The sequence below is a fragment of the Dendrobates tinctorius genome, unplaced genomic scaffold (assembly GCF_039654945.1).
Source record: "Dendrobates tinctorius isolate UK_male_01 unplaced genomic scaffold, ASM3965494v1 ptg000019l, whole genome shotgun sequence".
NCBI lineage: Eukaryota > Metazoa > Chordata > Amphibia > Anura > Dendrobatidae > Dendrobates > Dendrobates tinctorius.
The window spans coordinates 61,662,173-61,678,848 of NW_027361687.1; the positions used below are offsets into that span (position 1 = coordinate 61,662,173).

General features: G+C 42.3%; 1 protein-coding gene across 1 annotated transcript in view; it reads left to right on the forward strand.

Moving 5' to 3' along the window:
- Positions 1 to 1,596: 1,596 nt before the first annotated feature.
- KIRREL1 (kirre like nephrin family adhesion molecule 1) overlaps positions 1,597 to 16,676 on the forward strand; it is a 349,133-nt gene continuing 334,053 nt past the window's right edge. The window contains exon 1 of the mRNA XM_073567114.1: positions 1,597 to 2,058. Coding sequence (XP_073423215.1) covers positions 2,007 to 2,058 — 52 coding nt within the window. The 5' untranslated portion in view covers positions 1,597 to 2,006. The remainder of the gene's footprint in view (positions 2,059 to 16,676) is intronic.

Below are 16,676 nucleotides of genomic sequence, written 5' to 3' on the forward strand. Positions count from 1 at the left end.
AGGTATATACTATATACAGGAGGAGATGACACACAGGTATATACTATATACAGGAGGAGATGAAACACAGGTATATACAATATACAGGGGAGATGACATACAGGTATACACTATATACAGGAGGAGATGACACACACGTATATACTATATACAGGAGATGACATACAGGTATATATTATATACAGGTGGAGATGACACACAGGTATATACTATATACAGGGGAGATGACATACAGGTATACACTATATACAGGAGGAGATGACACACAGGTATATACTATATACAGGAGGAGATGACATACAGGTATATACTATATACAGGAGGAGATGACACACAGGTATACACTATATACAGGAGGAGATGACACAGGTATATACTATATACAGGAGGAGATGACACACAGGTATACACTATATACAGGAGGAGATGACACAGGTATATACTATATACAGGAGGAGATGACACACAGGTATATACTATATACAGGAGGAGATGACACACAGGTATATACAGGGGAGATGACATACAGGTGTTTACTATATACAGGAGGAGATGCCACACAGGTATATACTATATACAGGGGAAATTACATAAAGGTATATACTATATACAGGGGAGATGACATACAGGTATATACTATATACAGGAGGAGATGACACACAGGTATACCCTATATACAGGAGGAGATGACATACAGGTATATACTATATACAGGAGGAGATGACATACAGGTGTTTACTATATACAGGAGGAGATGACACACAGGTATATACTATATACAGGGGAAATGACATAAAGGTATATACTATATACAGGAGGAGATGACATACAGGTATATACTATATACAGGAGGAGATGACACACAGGTATACCCTATATACAGGAGGAGATGACATACAGGTATACACTATATACAGGAGGAGATGACACACAGATGTATACTATATACAGGAGGAGATGACATACAGGTATATACTATATACAGGAGGAGATGACATACAGGTATACACTATATATAGGAGGAGATGACATACAGGTATATACTATATACAGGAGGAGATGACACACAGGTATATACTATATACAGGAGGAGATGACATACAGGTATATATTATATACAGAGGAGATGACACACAGATGTATACTATATACAGGAGGAGATGACACACAGGTATATACTATATACAGGAGGAGATGACACACAGGTATACACTATATACAGGGGAGATGACATACAAGTATATACTATATACAGGAGGAGATGACATACAGGTATACACTATATACAGGAGGAGATGAGATACAGCGACAATTTATGTGCAATATAATCACTATAATTTGTTATAACCACAGTTGGTTACTATGCCCAGGCAACGCCGTGCTCTTCAGCTAGTAAATATATATTAAACAAATTCTCTATATGAGCCTTTAAACCTTTCTTCCAGACAAGATATGGAATGCTGGAGGGAGGAGGGAGGGCGAAATGTAACTGGGGGAGGGGGAATTAAAAAAAAAAAAACTACGAACATAAGTATATGTAAAATTCCCAAATTCCTTTCTTCACATCAGCAGATCCCAAGCCGACTCCCCCTCACCCATTCTGCTCTTACAGCTAACTTTTTTTTTTTTCTTTTTAATGTGAGTTTGTTTTTCTGGTGCAGGGAGAGAAAGGAAAAATGTGCCAGAGACAGAGAGTTTAGGAAAGTATGTTCCCTTCCCTCCCCCTCCTGCCAGTGGAATGGTTCATTCCCCTACTGGATCCATCCTCTCATTCCAAGACTTTTTTTTTAGTGCATGAGAGAAGAGAGAGGGAGAGAGCGAAAGAGAGAAGAGAGGGAGAGAAGTCAGGACTGGAGATTTCTTTTCTTTTTTCCTCCCCGGTTGCTTCGCTTGCACATCAGCCCTTTGTCTGGGATATGTTTTCTTAGGAACACACAGGAGCCAACGACTTGGATAGAGAATTCCCTACTAATTGTCATTTAACTCCGGGAGGCGAGGGAGAGAGCATGCTTGTTCTTTTCGTATGGATATTTACGCTGCCCTACACACTTTGCCAAGGTAAGACCCCCTATTTTCTGATCTCCATGCCCCCTTATAGTCCATAATACATAGTTATAGTTAGTACCCCTAAGTGCATTAATCCTAAGGGAATTGGCTAAAGACTCAGTAATACCATTATCACAGCATTGTCACTGCCCTAGAGTCCAGGGGGGATAGAAAGTACCTCCATAGTGCAATAAGAATAGTATGTACCCCATAGAATGCAAAGTGGATGGAGGCTTAAGCTGACTAGTAAGTACCCAATAGAGCAAAATGAAAACTAGCCACTCTCATAGCATACAATGAGGACTAAGTACCCTCATAGTCTAATCAGAAGAGCAGATACCCCCTATAGTGCAGGTTGAATAGTAGGTACCCTCATAGCTTAAAATAAGTGCTAAGTACCCCAATAGTTCAGGGTGAATAGTAGGTACCCACATACCGTAATATGAGTACTAAGTACCCAAATAAATCAGGGTGAATAATAACTACCCTTATAGTTCACGATAAGCACTAAGTACCCCGATAAATCAGGGAGACTAATAAGTACCCTCATTTCTTACAATGAGTACCAAGTACCCCAATAAATCAGGGTGAATAATAAGTATCCGCATAGTTTATGATGAGCATTAAATACCCCAATAGTTCATGGTAAACAGTAGGTAACCTCACAGCTTAAGACAAGTACTAAGTTCCCCAAGAGTTCAAAGTGAATAGCAGGTGACCTCATAGATTATGATTAGCACTAAATACCCCAATAGTTCAGGGTGAATAGTAAGTAACCTCTTAGCTTGCAATGGCTACTAAGTACCCCCAATGTGCAGGGTGAATTGTAGGAGCCCCTAGCGCGGGGTGAATGATACGCTCATTGATTATGGTGAGTGGTACATATCAGATGCCCTCAGTCTGTAGGGAGTAGCAACTAGTCCTATGGTTCCCAAAGTCTGAGGCAACAGTGTGTGTGAGCCGCACCCCATTATTAGAAGGTTAATGCTGGGGTACCTCACTAGTAAAGTGCTTGGTAAATACCACTATGGTCCAGTGGTCTAGGGGGAATGGTAAGAGATGATCCCAGAAAGCTCCGCATCTATACACTATATACCCTGCGATCCCATAAAACCGCTACCCTGTGTTCTCCGACTGTAGAAGAAACAGATGTGTCACTTGTTCCTTTCCTCTCGCCTCTGGCTTGTTACTTGGGGAGGGGGAAGCTCTCGTTTTTTCCCCATTGCAATGCTGGCTTGGCAACTTTCCGCCAGTCCAGGGCTGATGCGAGCAGATTTTTGCCTGTCTTGCTGGGGGCAGATGTTGATTTCGTTCAGAACCGCAGACATGGGTAGAGAAGGATGAGTATGGCATGAGTCAGGGGCTGCCAGGGATTTAACCCTTCTGCTACAAAACAGATGCCTGGCGAATTCACTGTGGTCGCTGTGTATGTCTACGGTAATGAGAATGTGACGGCTGCTGCAGAACATCCTTGGAGGCCGAGCTGTCAGATCCTACGCCTACTTGTTGAATGAAGCTTGATGGAGGGGAATCCCAGGAGCTGGCACATCACCCATGCGACTTGTGCCGCTGTAAAACCTCCTGTCAATCTCGCCTCTACTTGTGGAGCGTTGATGGACAGCTCCGCTTCCCAAGAGGCTCTGCAGTAGATGGAGGCATTGTGTGCAGAAAGGGTTCTTGGATGCCATCCATTGTAACGTCAAGAAGAGTTGATTGCGTGCATTGTGGCTTTGCCCCGGTGGATGCAGTTCATTCATACTCCATGTGGAGCTGTTATATGTGTTTTGGGCACATTATATTAACACCTCATCTTCCGAAAGGAATACGAGAATTCAGAGCGGGGGTCGCCAACAGTCCATAAATTCCTGAACAGTTAAAAAAATATATATATATGTATGTGATTTTTCATTATATAATTATCAAGCTTTTAGTTTTTCACTTTTTTTTGCTATGATCGTAGTAGTATTCCGAGCTATAGACATTTTGCATACAGTGGGTATGGAAAGGATTCAGAACCCTTTTTCACTCTTTGTTTCACTGCAACCATTTGGTAAATTCAAAAAAGTGCATTTTTTTTCTCATTAATGTACATTCTACACCCCATCTAGACTGAAAAAAGAACAAAATTGTAGAATTTTTTTGCAAATGTATTAAAAAAGAAAAACTGAAATATCACATGGTCATAAGTATTCAGACCCTTTGCTCAGACACTCATATTTAAGTCACATGCTGTCCATTTCCTTGTGATCCTCCTTGAGATGGTTATACTCCTTCATTGGAATCCAGCTGTGTTTAATTAAACTGATAGGACTTGATTTGTAAAGGCACACACTTGTCTATATAAGACCTCACTGCTCACAGTGCATGTCAGACAAATGAGAATCATGAGGCCAAAGGAACTGGCCCAGGAGCTCAGAGACAGAATTGTAGCAAGGCACACATCTGGCCAAGGTTACAAAAGAATTTCTGCACTACTCAAGGTTCCTAAGAGTACAGTGGCCTCCATAATCCTTGAATGGAAGAAGTTAGGGACGACCAGAAGTCTTCCTAGACCTGGCCATCCAGCCAAACTGAGCAATCATGGGAGAAGAGCGTTGGTGAGGGAGGTAAAGAAGAACCCTAAGATCACTATGACTGATCTCCACAGATGCAGTAGGGAGATGGGACAAAGTTACATAAAGTCAACTATCACTGCAGCCCTCCACCAGTTGGCCCTTTATGGCAGAGTGGCCCGACGGAAGACTACGCTAAAAACACATGAAGGACTCCCAGACTATGAGAAATCTGGTCTGATTAGACAAACATAGAACTTTTTGTTGATAATTCTAAGCGGTATGTGTGGGGAAAACAAGGCACTGCTCATCACCTGCCCAATACAGTACAATCCCAAAAGTGGTGGGAGCATCATGCTATGGGGGTGTTTTTGAGCTGTAGGGACAGGACGACTGGTTGCAATTGAAGGAAACATGAATGCGGCCAAGTACAGAGATATCCTGGATGAAAACCTCTTCCAGAGTGCTCTGGACCTCAGACTTGGCCAAAGGTTCACCTTCCAACAAGACAATGACCCTAAGCACACAGCTAAAATAACAAAGGAGTGGCTTCAGAACAACTCTTGACCATTCTTGACTGGCCCAGCCAGAGCCCTGACCTAAACCCAATTGAGCATCTCTGGAGAGACCTGAAAATGGCTGTCCACCAACGTTCACCATCCAACCTAATGGAACTGGAGAGGATCTGCAAGGAAGAATGGCAGAGGATCCCAAATCGAAGCATGATAAACGTGTTGCATCATTCCCAAGAAGACTCATGTTGTACTAGCTCAGAAGAGGGCTTCTACTCAGTACTGAGAAAAGGGTCTGAATACTTATGACTATGTGATATTTCAGTTTCTTTTTTAATAAATTTGTAAAAATTTCTACATTTCTGTTTTTTTCAGTCAAGATGGGGTGCAGAGTGTACATTAATGAGAAAAAAATGAACTTTTTTGAATTTACCAAATGGCTGCAATGAAACAAAGAGTGAAAAATTTAAAGGGGTCTGAATACTTTCCGTACCCACTGTGTATTCAGTTTTATGGATCTCAATGAAAATATTGGCTAAAAATATGTTAAAATGAGAACAGCGAAGTTCAATCTACTTTCATTTTTAATGCCGTGTTGATCCAGAAAAACAAAAGCATGAAAAACCTTGCGAAAAAAATGTTAAAATCAGAATTGCCACATTCGACATGTTCAACATTTTTTAATGTTTCTTCCTCTTAAATTTGGGATAAATGGTCCAAATAAAACTGAAAATTAGAATGGCCAAGTTTACTAAGTTCAACCCATAGTCATGCTTTTATTCTGTATTGAACCAGAAAAATAAAAATGTGAAAAAAGTGGAAAAAAAAAGTTAAAATCAAAATGGCCAAGTTCTTGAAGTCCAACTTATTTTTTACACTGTGTTGCTACACAATAAGAAAAATGTGAAAAACTTTGTGAAAGATTAAAAACATGAAAAAACTTTGTGAAAGAAAAAAAAGTTAAATCATTATGGCGAAGTTCATGGAAGTTCAACTTGTTTTCCTAATTATGATGTGCTGATCCAGAAAAAAAGATAAAATGAAAAGCTTTGTGAAAGTTTTTCATGGTTTTTTTTTCTGCCACTCTTTATCTCACGGATAATGATTGATGGTAGCGGGAAGAGGGAGGGAGCTACAGAAAGTTTCCTTCCCCTGTAGGGATGTTTCCAAATCGGTAAATGTCCACCTAAGTTCCCCCAGATGTGCCTCCTCTCCATGTCCTGTCCTCTTGCAGAAGGCCACATTGCTGGCTCTGGAAAGCACAACTCCCACATTATTCTCTGTCCACCCTAAAACACAGCTGGCTGCTTCCTTAGCATCTTGCAACATCAGTGCTGAGCCGCTGCCTGTGCCATGGCGGGAGGCGGGGGAGGGGGATAGTGTGCTGCTGAACAAAAAAAACCTTTTACTATTCTGTTTTCCAGTTGTATTGTGTTAATTGTGAGGGATAATCCTGCCTGTATAATACTCCTGCATCCAGCATGGAAGGCCAAGCTGGAATGGAAGGATTTTGTGTTTTTTTAAATTTTACTGCTTGATCCAAGAGCTTGCAATCTAAAGCTCAATTACTGTTAGTAAACTGTATATGTATGGTTCTTTTGGATTTGTACATTTCACAACTGAATGATTATAGTTCAAAAGGGTCTAATGACTTCTCGGAGAACTTTCTTGGATTGAATTGAAATGGAAACTGAGCATGTTGACATCTGTGTTGGACACCCACAAATTAGTTATACAGTATGTTGGTCAACACCTTTGAGTGCCTACAGGTTGGTTCTATATTGGTCAGCATCCCTAGGTGCTTACAGGTTGGTTGTATATGGGTCAATACCTTTGGGCACCTACAAGTTCGTTCTGTATTGGTCAACATTCCTAGGTGCTTACAGCTTGGTTCTATGTCGGTTAACATCCGTCTGCGCTTACAGGTTGGTTATGAGTTGGTCAACATCCCTTAGCACTTACAGGTTGTGTCTGTATTAGATAACATCCCTATAGATTGTAAGCTTGCGAGCAGGGCCCTCATTCCTCTTGGTATCTGTTTTGATCTATGTGTTTATTGCTATGCTATGCTATGCTGTGCTGTAATGTCTTTTGTCTATAGAAGTCTCCTCTATAATGTAAAGTGCTGCGGAATATGTTGGCGCTATAGAAATAAAATTATTATTATTATTATCCCTAGGTTCCTACAATTTGATTATGAGTTGATCAATTTCCCTTAGCCGCCTATAGGTTGGTTCTATGTTCGTTAACATCCGTAGACACTTACAGGTTGGTTATAAGCTAGTCAACATCCCTAGGTGCCTACAAGTTTGTTCTGTTAGTTAACATCACTAGACACCTACAGGTTGGTTCTAAATTGGTCAACATCCCTAGACACTTACAGGTTTGTTCTATATTGGTCAGCATTTCTAGACACTTACAGGTTGGTTCTATATTGGACAGCATACCTAGACGCATATAGACTGGTTTTAGATTAGTCAACATCCCTAGACGTTTACAGATTGGTTCCCTATGTGTTGTTCCCAACATCCCTATGTGCTTGCAGGTTGGTTTTATATTGATCAACCTCCTTAGATGCTTCCAGGTTGGTTCTATATTGGTCAACATCCCTAGGCGCCTACAGGATGGTTCTATATTGGTCAGCATCCCTAAATGCATACAGGTTGGTTATATATTGGTCACTTACAGGTTGGTAATGAGTTGGTCAACATCCGTAGACACTTTCAGATTGGTTATGAATTGATCAAGGTCCATGGGTGCCCACTGGTTGGTGAAATGTTGTTGAACATCCCTAGGTGCTTATAGGTTAGTTATACATAGGCAAACTCAAGTTGGTTATATATTGGTAACCACGAGTGTATACCAATGGTTTATTGGTCAATATCCCTGAGCACCTTCAGGTTGGATGTATACTGGACAATATCCCACAGGTTGATAATAATAATAATCTTTAATAATAATCTTTATTATGATTTATTCATATGTTCATATATAGATTTAACCATATGTTGGCCAAGATCCATGGACACCTACGAGTTGGTTATGTGTTGATCAAGAACACTTGGTAAGCAGAGATGGGTTACATATTGATCAACATCCCTAGGCACCTACAGGTTGGCTTGGTATTGGTCAAGATTTCTGGGCTCTCATAGGTTGTTCCATGTTGGTCAACACCCTTAGCTACTATCAGATTATATGTTGGTCAACAGCCCTTTGGCACTCACAGGTTGGTTATTTTATGGTTAACATCCCTCTGCAGAGAGACGTTGATTATATGTGGATCTCAAACCCTGGGCATCCACAGGTTGGGTATATGTTGGTCAAAATCAACAATTTGGTTATATGTTGGGCAACATCCCTCAGTACATTCAGGATTGGTGTATGTTAGCCAACATTCCTGGGTATGCACAGGTTGGACATATGTATGTCAACAGCAACAGGCTGGTTATATGCTAGTCAATGTACTTGGGTACCCAGAAGTTGTGCATATGTTGGGAAAAATGTCTTGGTAGTTGCAAGATTGGCGTATGTTAGTCATCATCCCTGGGTACCCACAGGGTGGGCATATGTTCGGAAACATCCCTGAGTATGCACAGGTTGGGCATATTTGGGAAACATCCCTGGGTACCCACAGGGTGGGCAAATGTTGGGAAGCATCCCTTGGTACCTACAGGTTGGGAATATAGAAACAAACTAATCTGAATTTGCAGTCATAAAAGGAAGGACAAAAGGTATTTAAAAAATTGAAGGTAATAAAAATAATAATAAAAGGCCAATGCAAAGATGTAAAATTAAATTAACGTACCTTTATTTAATCAAAAGTGGTAAGTGGCAGTACTAACCGTATGTGCCTGTACTTTTATAAAATGACCATTAATAAACTAATTTTATACAAAAAAAACCAGGTTGGGAATATGTTGGGAAACATCCCTTTGGTATCCACTAGGTGGGCATATGTTGGGAAACATGCCTGGGTACCCACAGGGTGGGCATTTGTTGGGAAACATCCCTTGGTATCCACTAGGTGGGCATATGTTGGTAAACATGCCTGGGTACCCACAGGGTGGGCATACATTGAGAAACATCCCTTGGTATCCACTAGGTGGGCATATGTTGGGACACATCCCTGGGCACCCACAGGGTGGACATATGTTGGGAAAAATCCCTGGGTTCCCACAGGTTGGGTAAATGTTGGGAAACATTCATGAGTGTGCACAGGTTGGGCATATGTTGGGAAACATCCCTGGGTACCCACAGGGTGGGAATAAGTTGGGAAACATCCCTGGGTACCCACAGGGTGGGCATAAGTTGGGAAATATCGCTGGATACCCACAGGGTGGGCATAAGTTGGGAAACATCCTTGGGTACCCACAGGGTGGGCATACATTGGGAAGCATTCTATGCTGTCTTAAACAAGTGAGGCTACTTTGCACTTCTACTAGATCGATCTCAGAGAATTCAAGGGTACTCATAGTTTTGCTATAATATGTTGGACGCCAACCCTTGCTGGCATCTCTTGGAGGGCTATTGGCAAGTAATGCCAGGGTGCCAGTTTGACTTGTGTTACGTAGTGCTAGTCAGGGTTGCTTGCACTGCAAGGCCTGCTGGCCAGAGGGGCACAACATCTACACTTCTACAACACCAGGATTAGTCCTTCTCTCACACCTGGCAGGCAGTGGGGAACAGGCTGTTAGCATTTGTTTGCCAGAGCTTTTAGTCTCCGTTTGATTTAACTGCTAATACTTCTACATCTGGTGTGGTGAGCTGGGACTTGTAGTTCTACAGCATATGAATACCAATGCTTCACAGGGGTGATACTTCAGAAAATAAAAATCCTTAAAAACGTCCCTCAGATTCCAGTACTGCAATTAAATCTCATCCCTACAGAGTGCGGGGACAGCACCACCATGCAGCAGGGGATCCGGCGTCCGGGCACAATGGAATGAACAAGCTGTTGATTTTCTTGTATTTTGCACAGAAAGTTGTAATGTAAAAACGTATCACAGGAGAGAAATGTGAGGACTAGAGCCTCCGGGGTATAAGACGGCGCCTGGGCTGCAAGGGGTTAATCATCTGCCTGTGACATCACATCAATTATCTATCCGACCATCTATCTGTCCGTCCATCTATTTATTTATCCATCCATTCGTCTGTCCATTCATCCATCTATCTGTCCGTCCGTCCATCAGTCCATCCATCTGTCCGGTCGTCTATCCATCCGTCCATCCAGCCGTGTGAGCGATCTGTGACCAGATGTGGCTGCAGTGATGATTATGGTGCGCTCACTGTGGATGCTGCCGTGGGAAGTGATCACTGCGGGATGTTGCTGTGTGATTTCTATTATTTCCTATGGATTGTTTAGAAAATAAAAAGTGTAAAAATACACACAAAATCCAATACAATGTAACATCCTGGTATGTGGCGAGCTGTGGTGTACATCCCTGCTACAGGGTCTGCTGCTGAGTGCATACACCCAGCATGTGTACCAAGTGTGTGCATCTAAGATTTTGATGTGTGATACTGTCTGCTGAACTATGTGGGTATGTAAAAGCCTATCAATTATGATACTTTGCTGAGCTGTGAATCTAATTCTATTATAGTGATACTGTCAGCTGAGATGGTGTACCTAAACTTATCTGTGATACTTTCTTCTGAGCCGTGTATCTAATCCTGTCCTGTATGATACCATCTGCTGAGCTGTGTATCTAATCCTGTCCTGTGTGATACCGTCTGCTGAACAGTGTATCTAATCCTATCCTGTGTGATACTGATTGCTGAGCTGTGTATCTAATCCTATCCTGTGTGATAATGTATGCTGAGCCGTGTATCTAATCCTATCCTGTGTGATACTGTCAGCTGAGCCGTGTATCTAATCCTCTCCTGTGTGATACTCTCTGCTGAGCCGTGTATCTAATCCTATCCTGTGTGATACTGACTGCTGAGCCGTGTATCTAGTCCTATCCTGTGTGATACTGACTGCTGAGCCATGTATCTAACCCTATCCTGTGTGATAATGTATGCTGAGCCGTGTATCTAATCCTATCCTGTGTGATACTGTCTGCTGAGCCATGTATCTAATCCTATCCTGTGAGATACTGTCTGCTGAGCTGTGTATCTAATCCTATCCTGTGTGATACCATCTACTGAACCATGTATCTAATCCTATCCTGTGTGATAATGTATGCTGAGCTGTGTATCAAATCCTATCCTGTGTATCTAATCCTATCCTGTGTGATACTGTCTGCTGAGCTGTGTATCTAATCATATTCTAACCATATCATGTGTGATACTGTCTGCTGAGCTATGTATCTAATCCTATCCTGTGTGATACTGGCTGCTGAGCCGTGTATCTAATCCTATCCTGTGTGATACTGACTGCTGAGCTGTGTATCTAATCCTATCCTGTGTGATACTGACTGCTGAGCTGTGTATCTAATCCTCTCCTGTGTGATACTGTCTGCTGAGCTGTGTATCTAATCCTATCCTGTCTGATACTGTCTGCTGAACTGTGTATCTAATTCTATCCTGTATGATACTGTCTGCTGAACCGTGTATCTAATCCTATCATGTGTGATACTGACTGCTGAGCTGTGTATCTAATCCTTTCCTGTGTGATGCTGTCTGCTGAGCCGTGTATCTAACCCTCTCCTGTGTGATACTGTCTGCTGAGCTGTGTATCTAATCCCATCCTGTGTGATACTGTCTGCTGAGCCGTGTATCTAATCCTATCCTGTGTGATACTGTCTGCTGAGCCTTGTATCTAATCCTATCCTGTGTGATACTGTCTGCTGAACAGTGTATCTAATCCTATCCTGTGTGATAATATATGCTGAGCTGTGTATCTAATCCTATCCTGTGTGATACCGTCTGCTGAACAGTGTATCTAATCCTCTCCTGTGTGATACTGACTGCTGAGCCATGTATATAATCCTATCCTGTGTGATACTGTCTGCTGAGCTGTGTATCTAATCCTATCCTGTGTGATACTATCTGCTGAGCCGTGTATCTAATCCTATCCTGTGTGATACTGACTGCTGAGCCATGTATCTAACCCTATCCTGTGTGATAATGTATGCTGAGCCATGTATCTAATCCTATCCTGCGAGATACTGTCTGCTGAGCTGTGTATCTAATCCTATCCTGTGTGATACCGTCTACTGAACCGTGTATCTAATCCTATCATGTGTGTTTCTGACTGCTCAGCCGTGTATCTAATCCTATCCTGTGTAATAATGTATGATGAGCTGTGTATCAAATCCTATCCTGTATGATACTGTCTGCTGAGCTGTGTATCTAATCATATTCTAATCATATCCTGTGTGATAATGTATGCTGAGCTGTGTATCTAATCATATTCTAATCATATCCTGTGTGATAATGTATGCTGAGCTGTGTATCTAATCCTATCCTGTGTGATACTGTCTACTAAGCCGTGTATCTAATCATATCCTGTGTGATAATGTATGCTGAGCTGTGTATCTAATCCTTTCCTGTGAGATACTGTCTGCTGAGCTGTGTATCTAATTCCATCCTGAGAGGTACCCTCTGCTGAGCCATGTATCTAATCCAATCCTGTGTGATACTGTCTGCTGAGCCGTGTATCTAATCCTATCCTGTGTGATACTGTCTGCTGAGCCGTGTATCTATTCCTATCCTGTGTGATACTGTCTGCTGAGCCGTGTATCTAATCCTATCCTGTGTGATACTGTCTGCTGAGCCGTGTATCTAATCCTATCCTGTGTGATACTGACTGCTGAGCCGTGTATCTAATCCTATCTTGTGTGATACTGACTGCTGAGCCGTGTATCTAATCCTATCCTGTGTGATACTGACTGCTGAGCCGTGTATCTAATCCTATCTTGTGTGATACTGACTGCTGAGCTGTGTATCTAATCCTATCCTGTGTGATACTGTCTGCTGAGTCGTGTATCTAATCCTATCCTGTGTGATACTGTCTGCTGAGCCGTGTATCTAATCCTATCCTGTGTGATACTGACTGCTGAGCCGTGTATCTAATCCTATCTTGTGTGATACTGACTGCTGAGCCGTGTATCTAATCCTATCCTGTGTGATACTGACTGCTGAGCCGTGTATCTAATCTTATCCTGTGTGATACTGACTGCTGAGCCGTGTATCTAATCCTATCTTGTGTGATACTGACTGCTGAGCTGTGTATCTAATCCTTTCCTGTGTGATACTGACTGCTGAGCTGTGTATCTAATCCTATCCTGTGTGATACTGACTGCTGAGCCGTGTATCTAATCCTATCCTGTGTGATACTGACTGCTGAGCCGTGTATCTAATCCTATCCTGTGTGATAGTGACTGCTGAGCCGTGTATCTAATCCTATCCTGAGTGGTACCCTCTGAAGAGCTGTGTATCTAAACCTTTCATATGCGATACCGCCTGGACATTCTCTTTTGTTTTTCCGTCGGGGAAGGGTTAATCCAGTGGGACAGAAGCCATTTCTGAAAGGAAGGAGGGAAGAGCAAAAACTGTAGCTGTAATTGGAGGGTGAAACTTTTTTTTCTTTCTCCCTTTTATTGAAAGCGGTATGACACTTCTGAAGCCATGGATCCTGAGAGGATTGAATTCCTCCGGGATGGTGGCGGGGCTGAAGCTGGAAATCCAAGTCGTAGCAAACCACTCTGAACATCCCGTGTCTTCTCATTACTGATTCCGTAACTTTCTACAAAGTCACACAAACTTTTCTCAAAGGAAACAGACATCATGACTCCATTAAGATGTTGCAGTACCAAAAGTACCAGCAATTTTGGAGCCAAAACTTGTTGCTAGAGACTGTTCCACAAATGGTAGAAGAGACGACAGCGCAGCAATAGGTGGTGACTCGCGAGTGATGTCCTTTCTGATAGCGTTGCTTTGTTTTCCATCTGACCCAGACCGTTATGACGACTTCCTCCGGCCTTGACTTTTTACTTCTCGCATTTCCAACACCGACCCCATTTGTTCCCAATCTACAGAAAAGCTGTCCATCCTGCTGCTGACCCCAATTCTGCACGGGCCCTCGACGGCTGTATGGACCTGATCTGACCAAGTAGGGTGAATGGGCTACTTCTCGATGCAGTTGTTTAGACTGGTTCAGTTTTGCTGGCATATTACCTAATTTAAAGAATATCCCCTATTAAAATACTTGTATTTTTGGTGGCCGTGTCGCCTTTTTGTGGTGCTGGGTAAGACGCGAACACTCTGCTTCTCCCATGCCACTTTTAATACCAATGGAACTAAGAACTTCTCCAAATGGAAGTAAATTGCTCGGCAAGGGAAATTTGGTTGATTGATCGTTTTGTGCCAGAAAGACAATTAAAAGATCTGTCCAACAAAATGTTTTATGACACCCCTTCTTTTTAGACTCCCTTTTTAGCGTTTTTGCACCCTTTTGTGTCATAAGATCCTAGTCCTAAAGGTGGCCATATACCTTAGATAGCCGGTGATAATGAATTCAGTTCTGAAATGGCCACTCCTTGATTTATCACACATTTTGGTGGTGGGTCACGAATACACTAAGTAGGCGGTTTGGTTGCAAGTTATTCCTAACAACCATGCCTGCTAAGTTCACCATCATAAAGGTGGAGAGAAACTAAGCCGCCTAAGAAGAAAAGGATCAAGAGGTGAAATTTAACATGCCCAATCATTCTTCCTGCCAACTCTCCAATGCACATGCATGCTCAGTTTAGCTATGAGCGCTTGCTTTTTTTAATATGGGTAAGGAATAAACCACTGCAAGACACTACTGTCATGTCATGTCACCTGAAAACAAAAGTATCAGAAGGTGAAATTTAACATCTCCGATCACTCTCTCCCCTGAAATCATCTAACAGAGGAGAATTGGGGTATCTTCATACTTACAACGTGGCCACACTCTTCAGGCTTGGTGGACTTAAATGGAGGCCTTTACCTGTGGGATGATTTACTGGTTACCCATTCAATGGCACCTAACACTTGGCAACACTACAGTAAGGTGTCCACTTCCTGGTAAGCCAATAGAATGGTGTTCACCCCTTGATTTCTGGTGATCATGTTAGGTCTTTTCCAATCCATGATGACCCTTAAGGAACATCTCTCTCTTCATGTTCTATGCCAGCTCCTAGGTGACTCATTAGGATCTCATTCACTACTTCACGGCCTGTTGGTATTGCGTCAGTCCTAGTAATGTCTATCTCTTGGTCATTCAGGATCTTCTCTTTTGTGACCCTTTTGAAATTGTTTCAGCTTGAGGATTAAATTTCATGATAGCCAACTGATCCTGGAGGATATTGTCCACCTCTTGGTTATGGGATAACATCCGCTATCCGATGACCTTGAAGCAAAATGTCTACTCCATCGTGGCTCTTGTCAATCAATCATGACTGAAGTGTTCATCAATGGACTATATTGATGATTGTTGCAATGACCTGCACAATCAAGGTCTGTCTAGTATATCCAGCCTCACAATTCGAAAGTTAAACAGTAACCAGAAGCATGGTCCATCACGAAGAAGCCATTTGTCACCCACTACATAACACATCAGCTTCTTTGTACTTTTTAGAAGATTTGCCATTATCATGAGGGCAGAGTAGTCTTATAATGAAGGGCTTTCAGAATAAGGGGGCAACAAAAATTGGACTCTAAGTTAATCTTTAAGAGAAAGAGATGTTGGTTGGAAGAATAAAAGCCTTGTGGGTCCAAAAAGTCATGAATGAATGACTGCTATCTACCCTAAAGAACGACCAACAAAGAAACTAAAGGTTCCTGTACACAAAAACAGTATTTGGATGAACCTGGAGATTTAATAGGACCAATCAACCAACCAAAATGTATGAACATCTCCCATAGCACATGGGGATGTTGTGGAATCGAGGGATCAACACTAATAATTTCCATACCATGCAATTTGTTCTCCCGGCAGATAAACTAGAGATGTCTAAAGGCCTCTATACACATTAGACTATGTTGGCTAAATCCGCCGATACCAACTGGTTCGGACGTTAGTCTCATGTGTATAAGGGCATCGGACAAGTGATGGTTGGGAAAGATGTCGATCAAACATGTCTGATTTATGACTGTCAATTGCATTGAGGTAAGCTGCCAGCCGACGTGTCAGACGGTGGCTTTATCACACAGGACACTGGAGTGCTAGGACGTGTGAATGTCCTCTGTGTGGAAGATTTCACTGAGATAGCAGTCATCAGAATGATCAGCCAAAACATTGTTCAGATGACAGCCATCTATTGTTTATGACCAGATTTACAGCTTGTTTGTCCCTCTCTCTAATAAAAACAACCAATTAGCGACAGGCTCAGCTGTTTGTAACAGTAAGCTGCGGCAGGCGCAATCGGGGCAGCGCTCAATCGGGCGCAGGGCTCTGTAAAAAAAAGAATGTAAATAAAAAAAAGGTTATACTCACCTTCCGACAGCCCGCGATCTCCACTCTACGCGCTCAGCCTCGCGGTCCCAGTAATGCTTTGCGCCTTAGACCGGAGATGACGTCACTCTCGCGAGAGCGCGACGTCATCAGTGGTCAGGTGTTTTGCGCAATGCATTACTGGGACCGCAAGGCCTGGCGCGT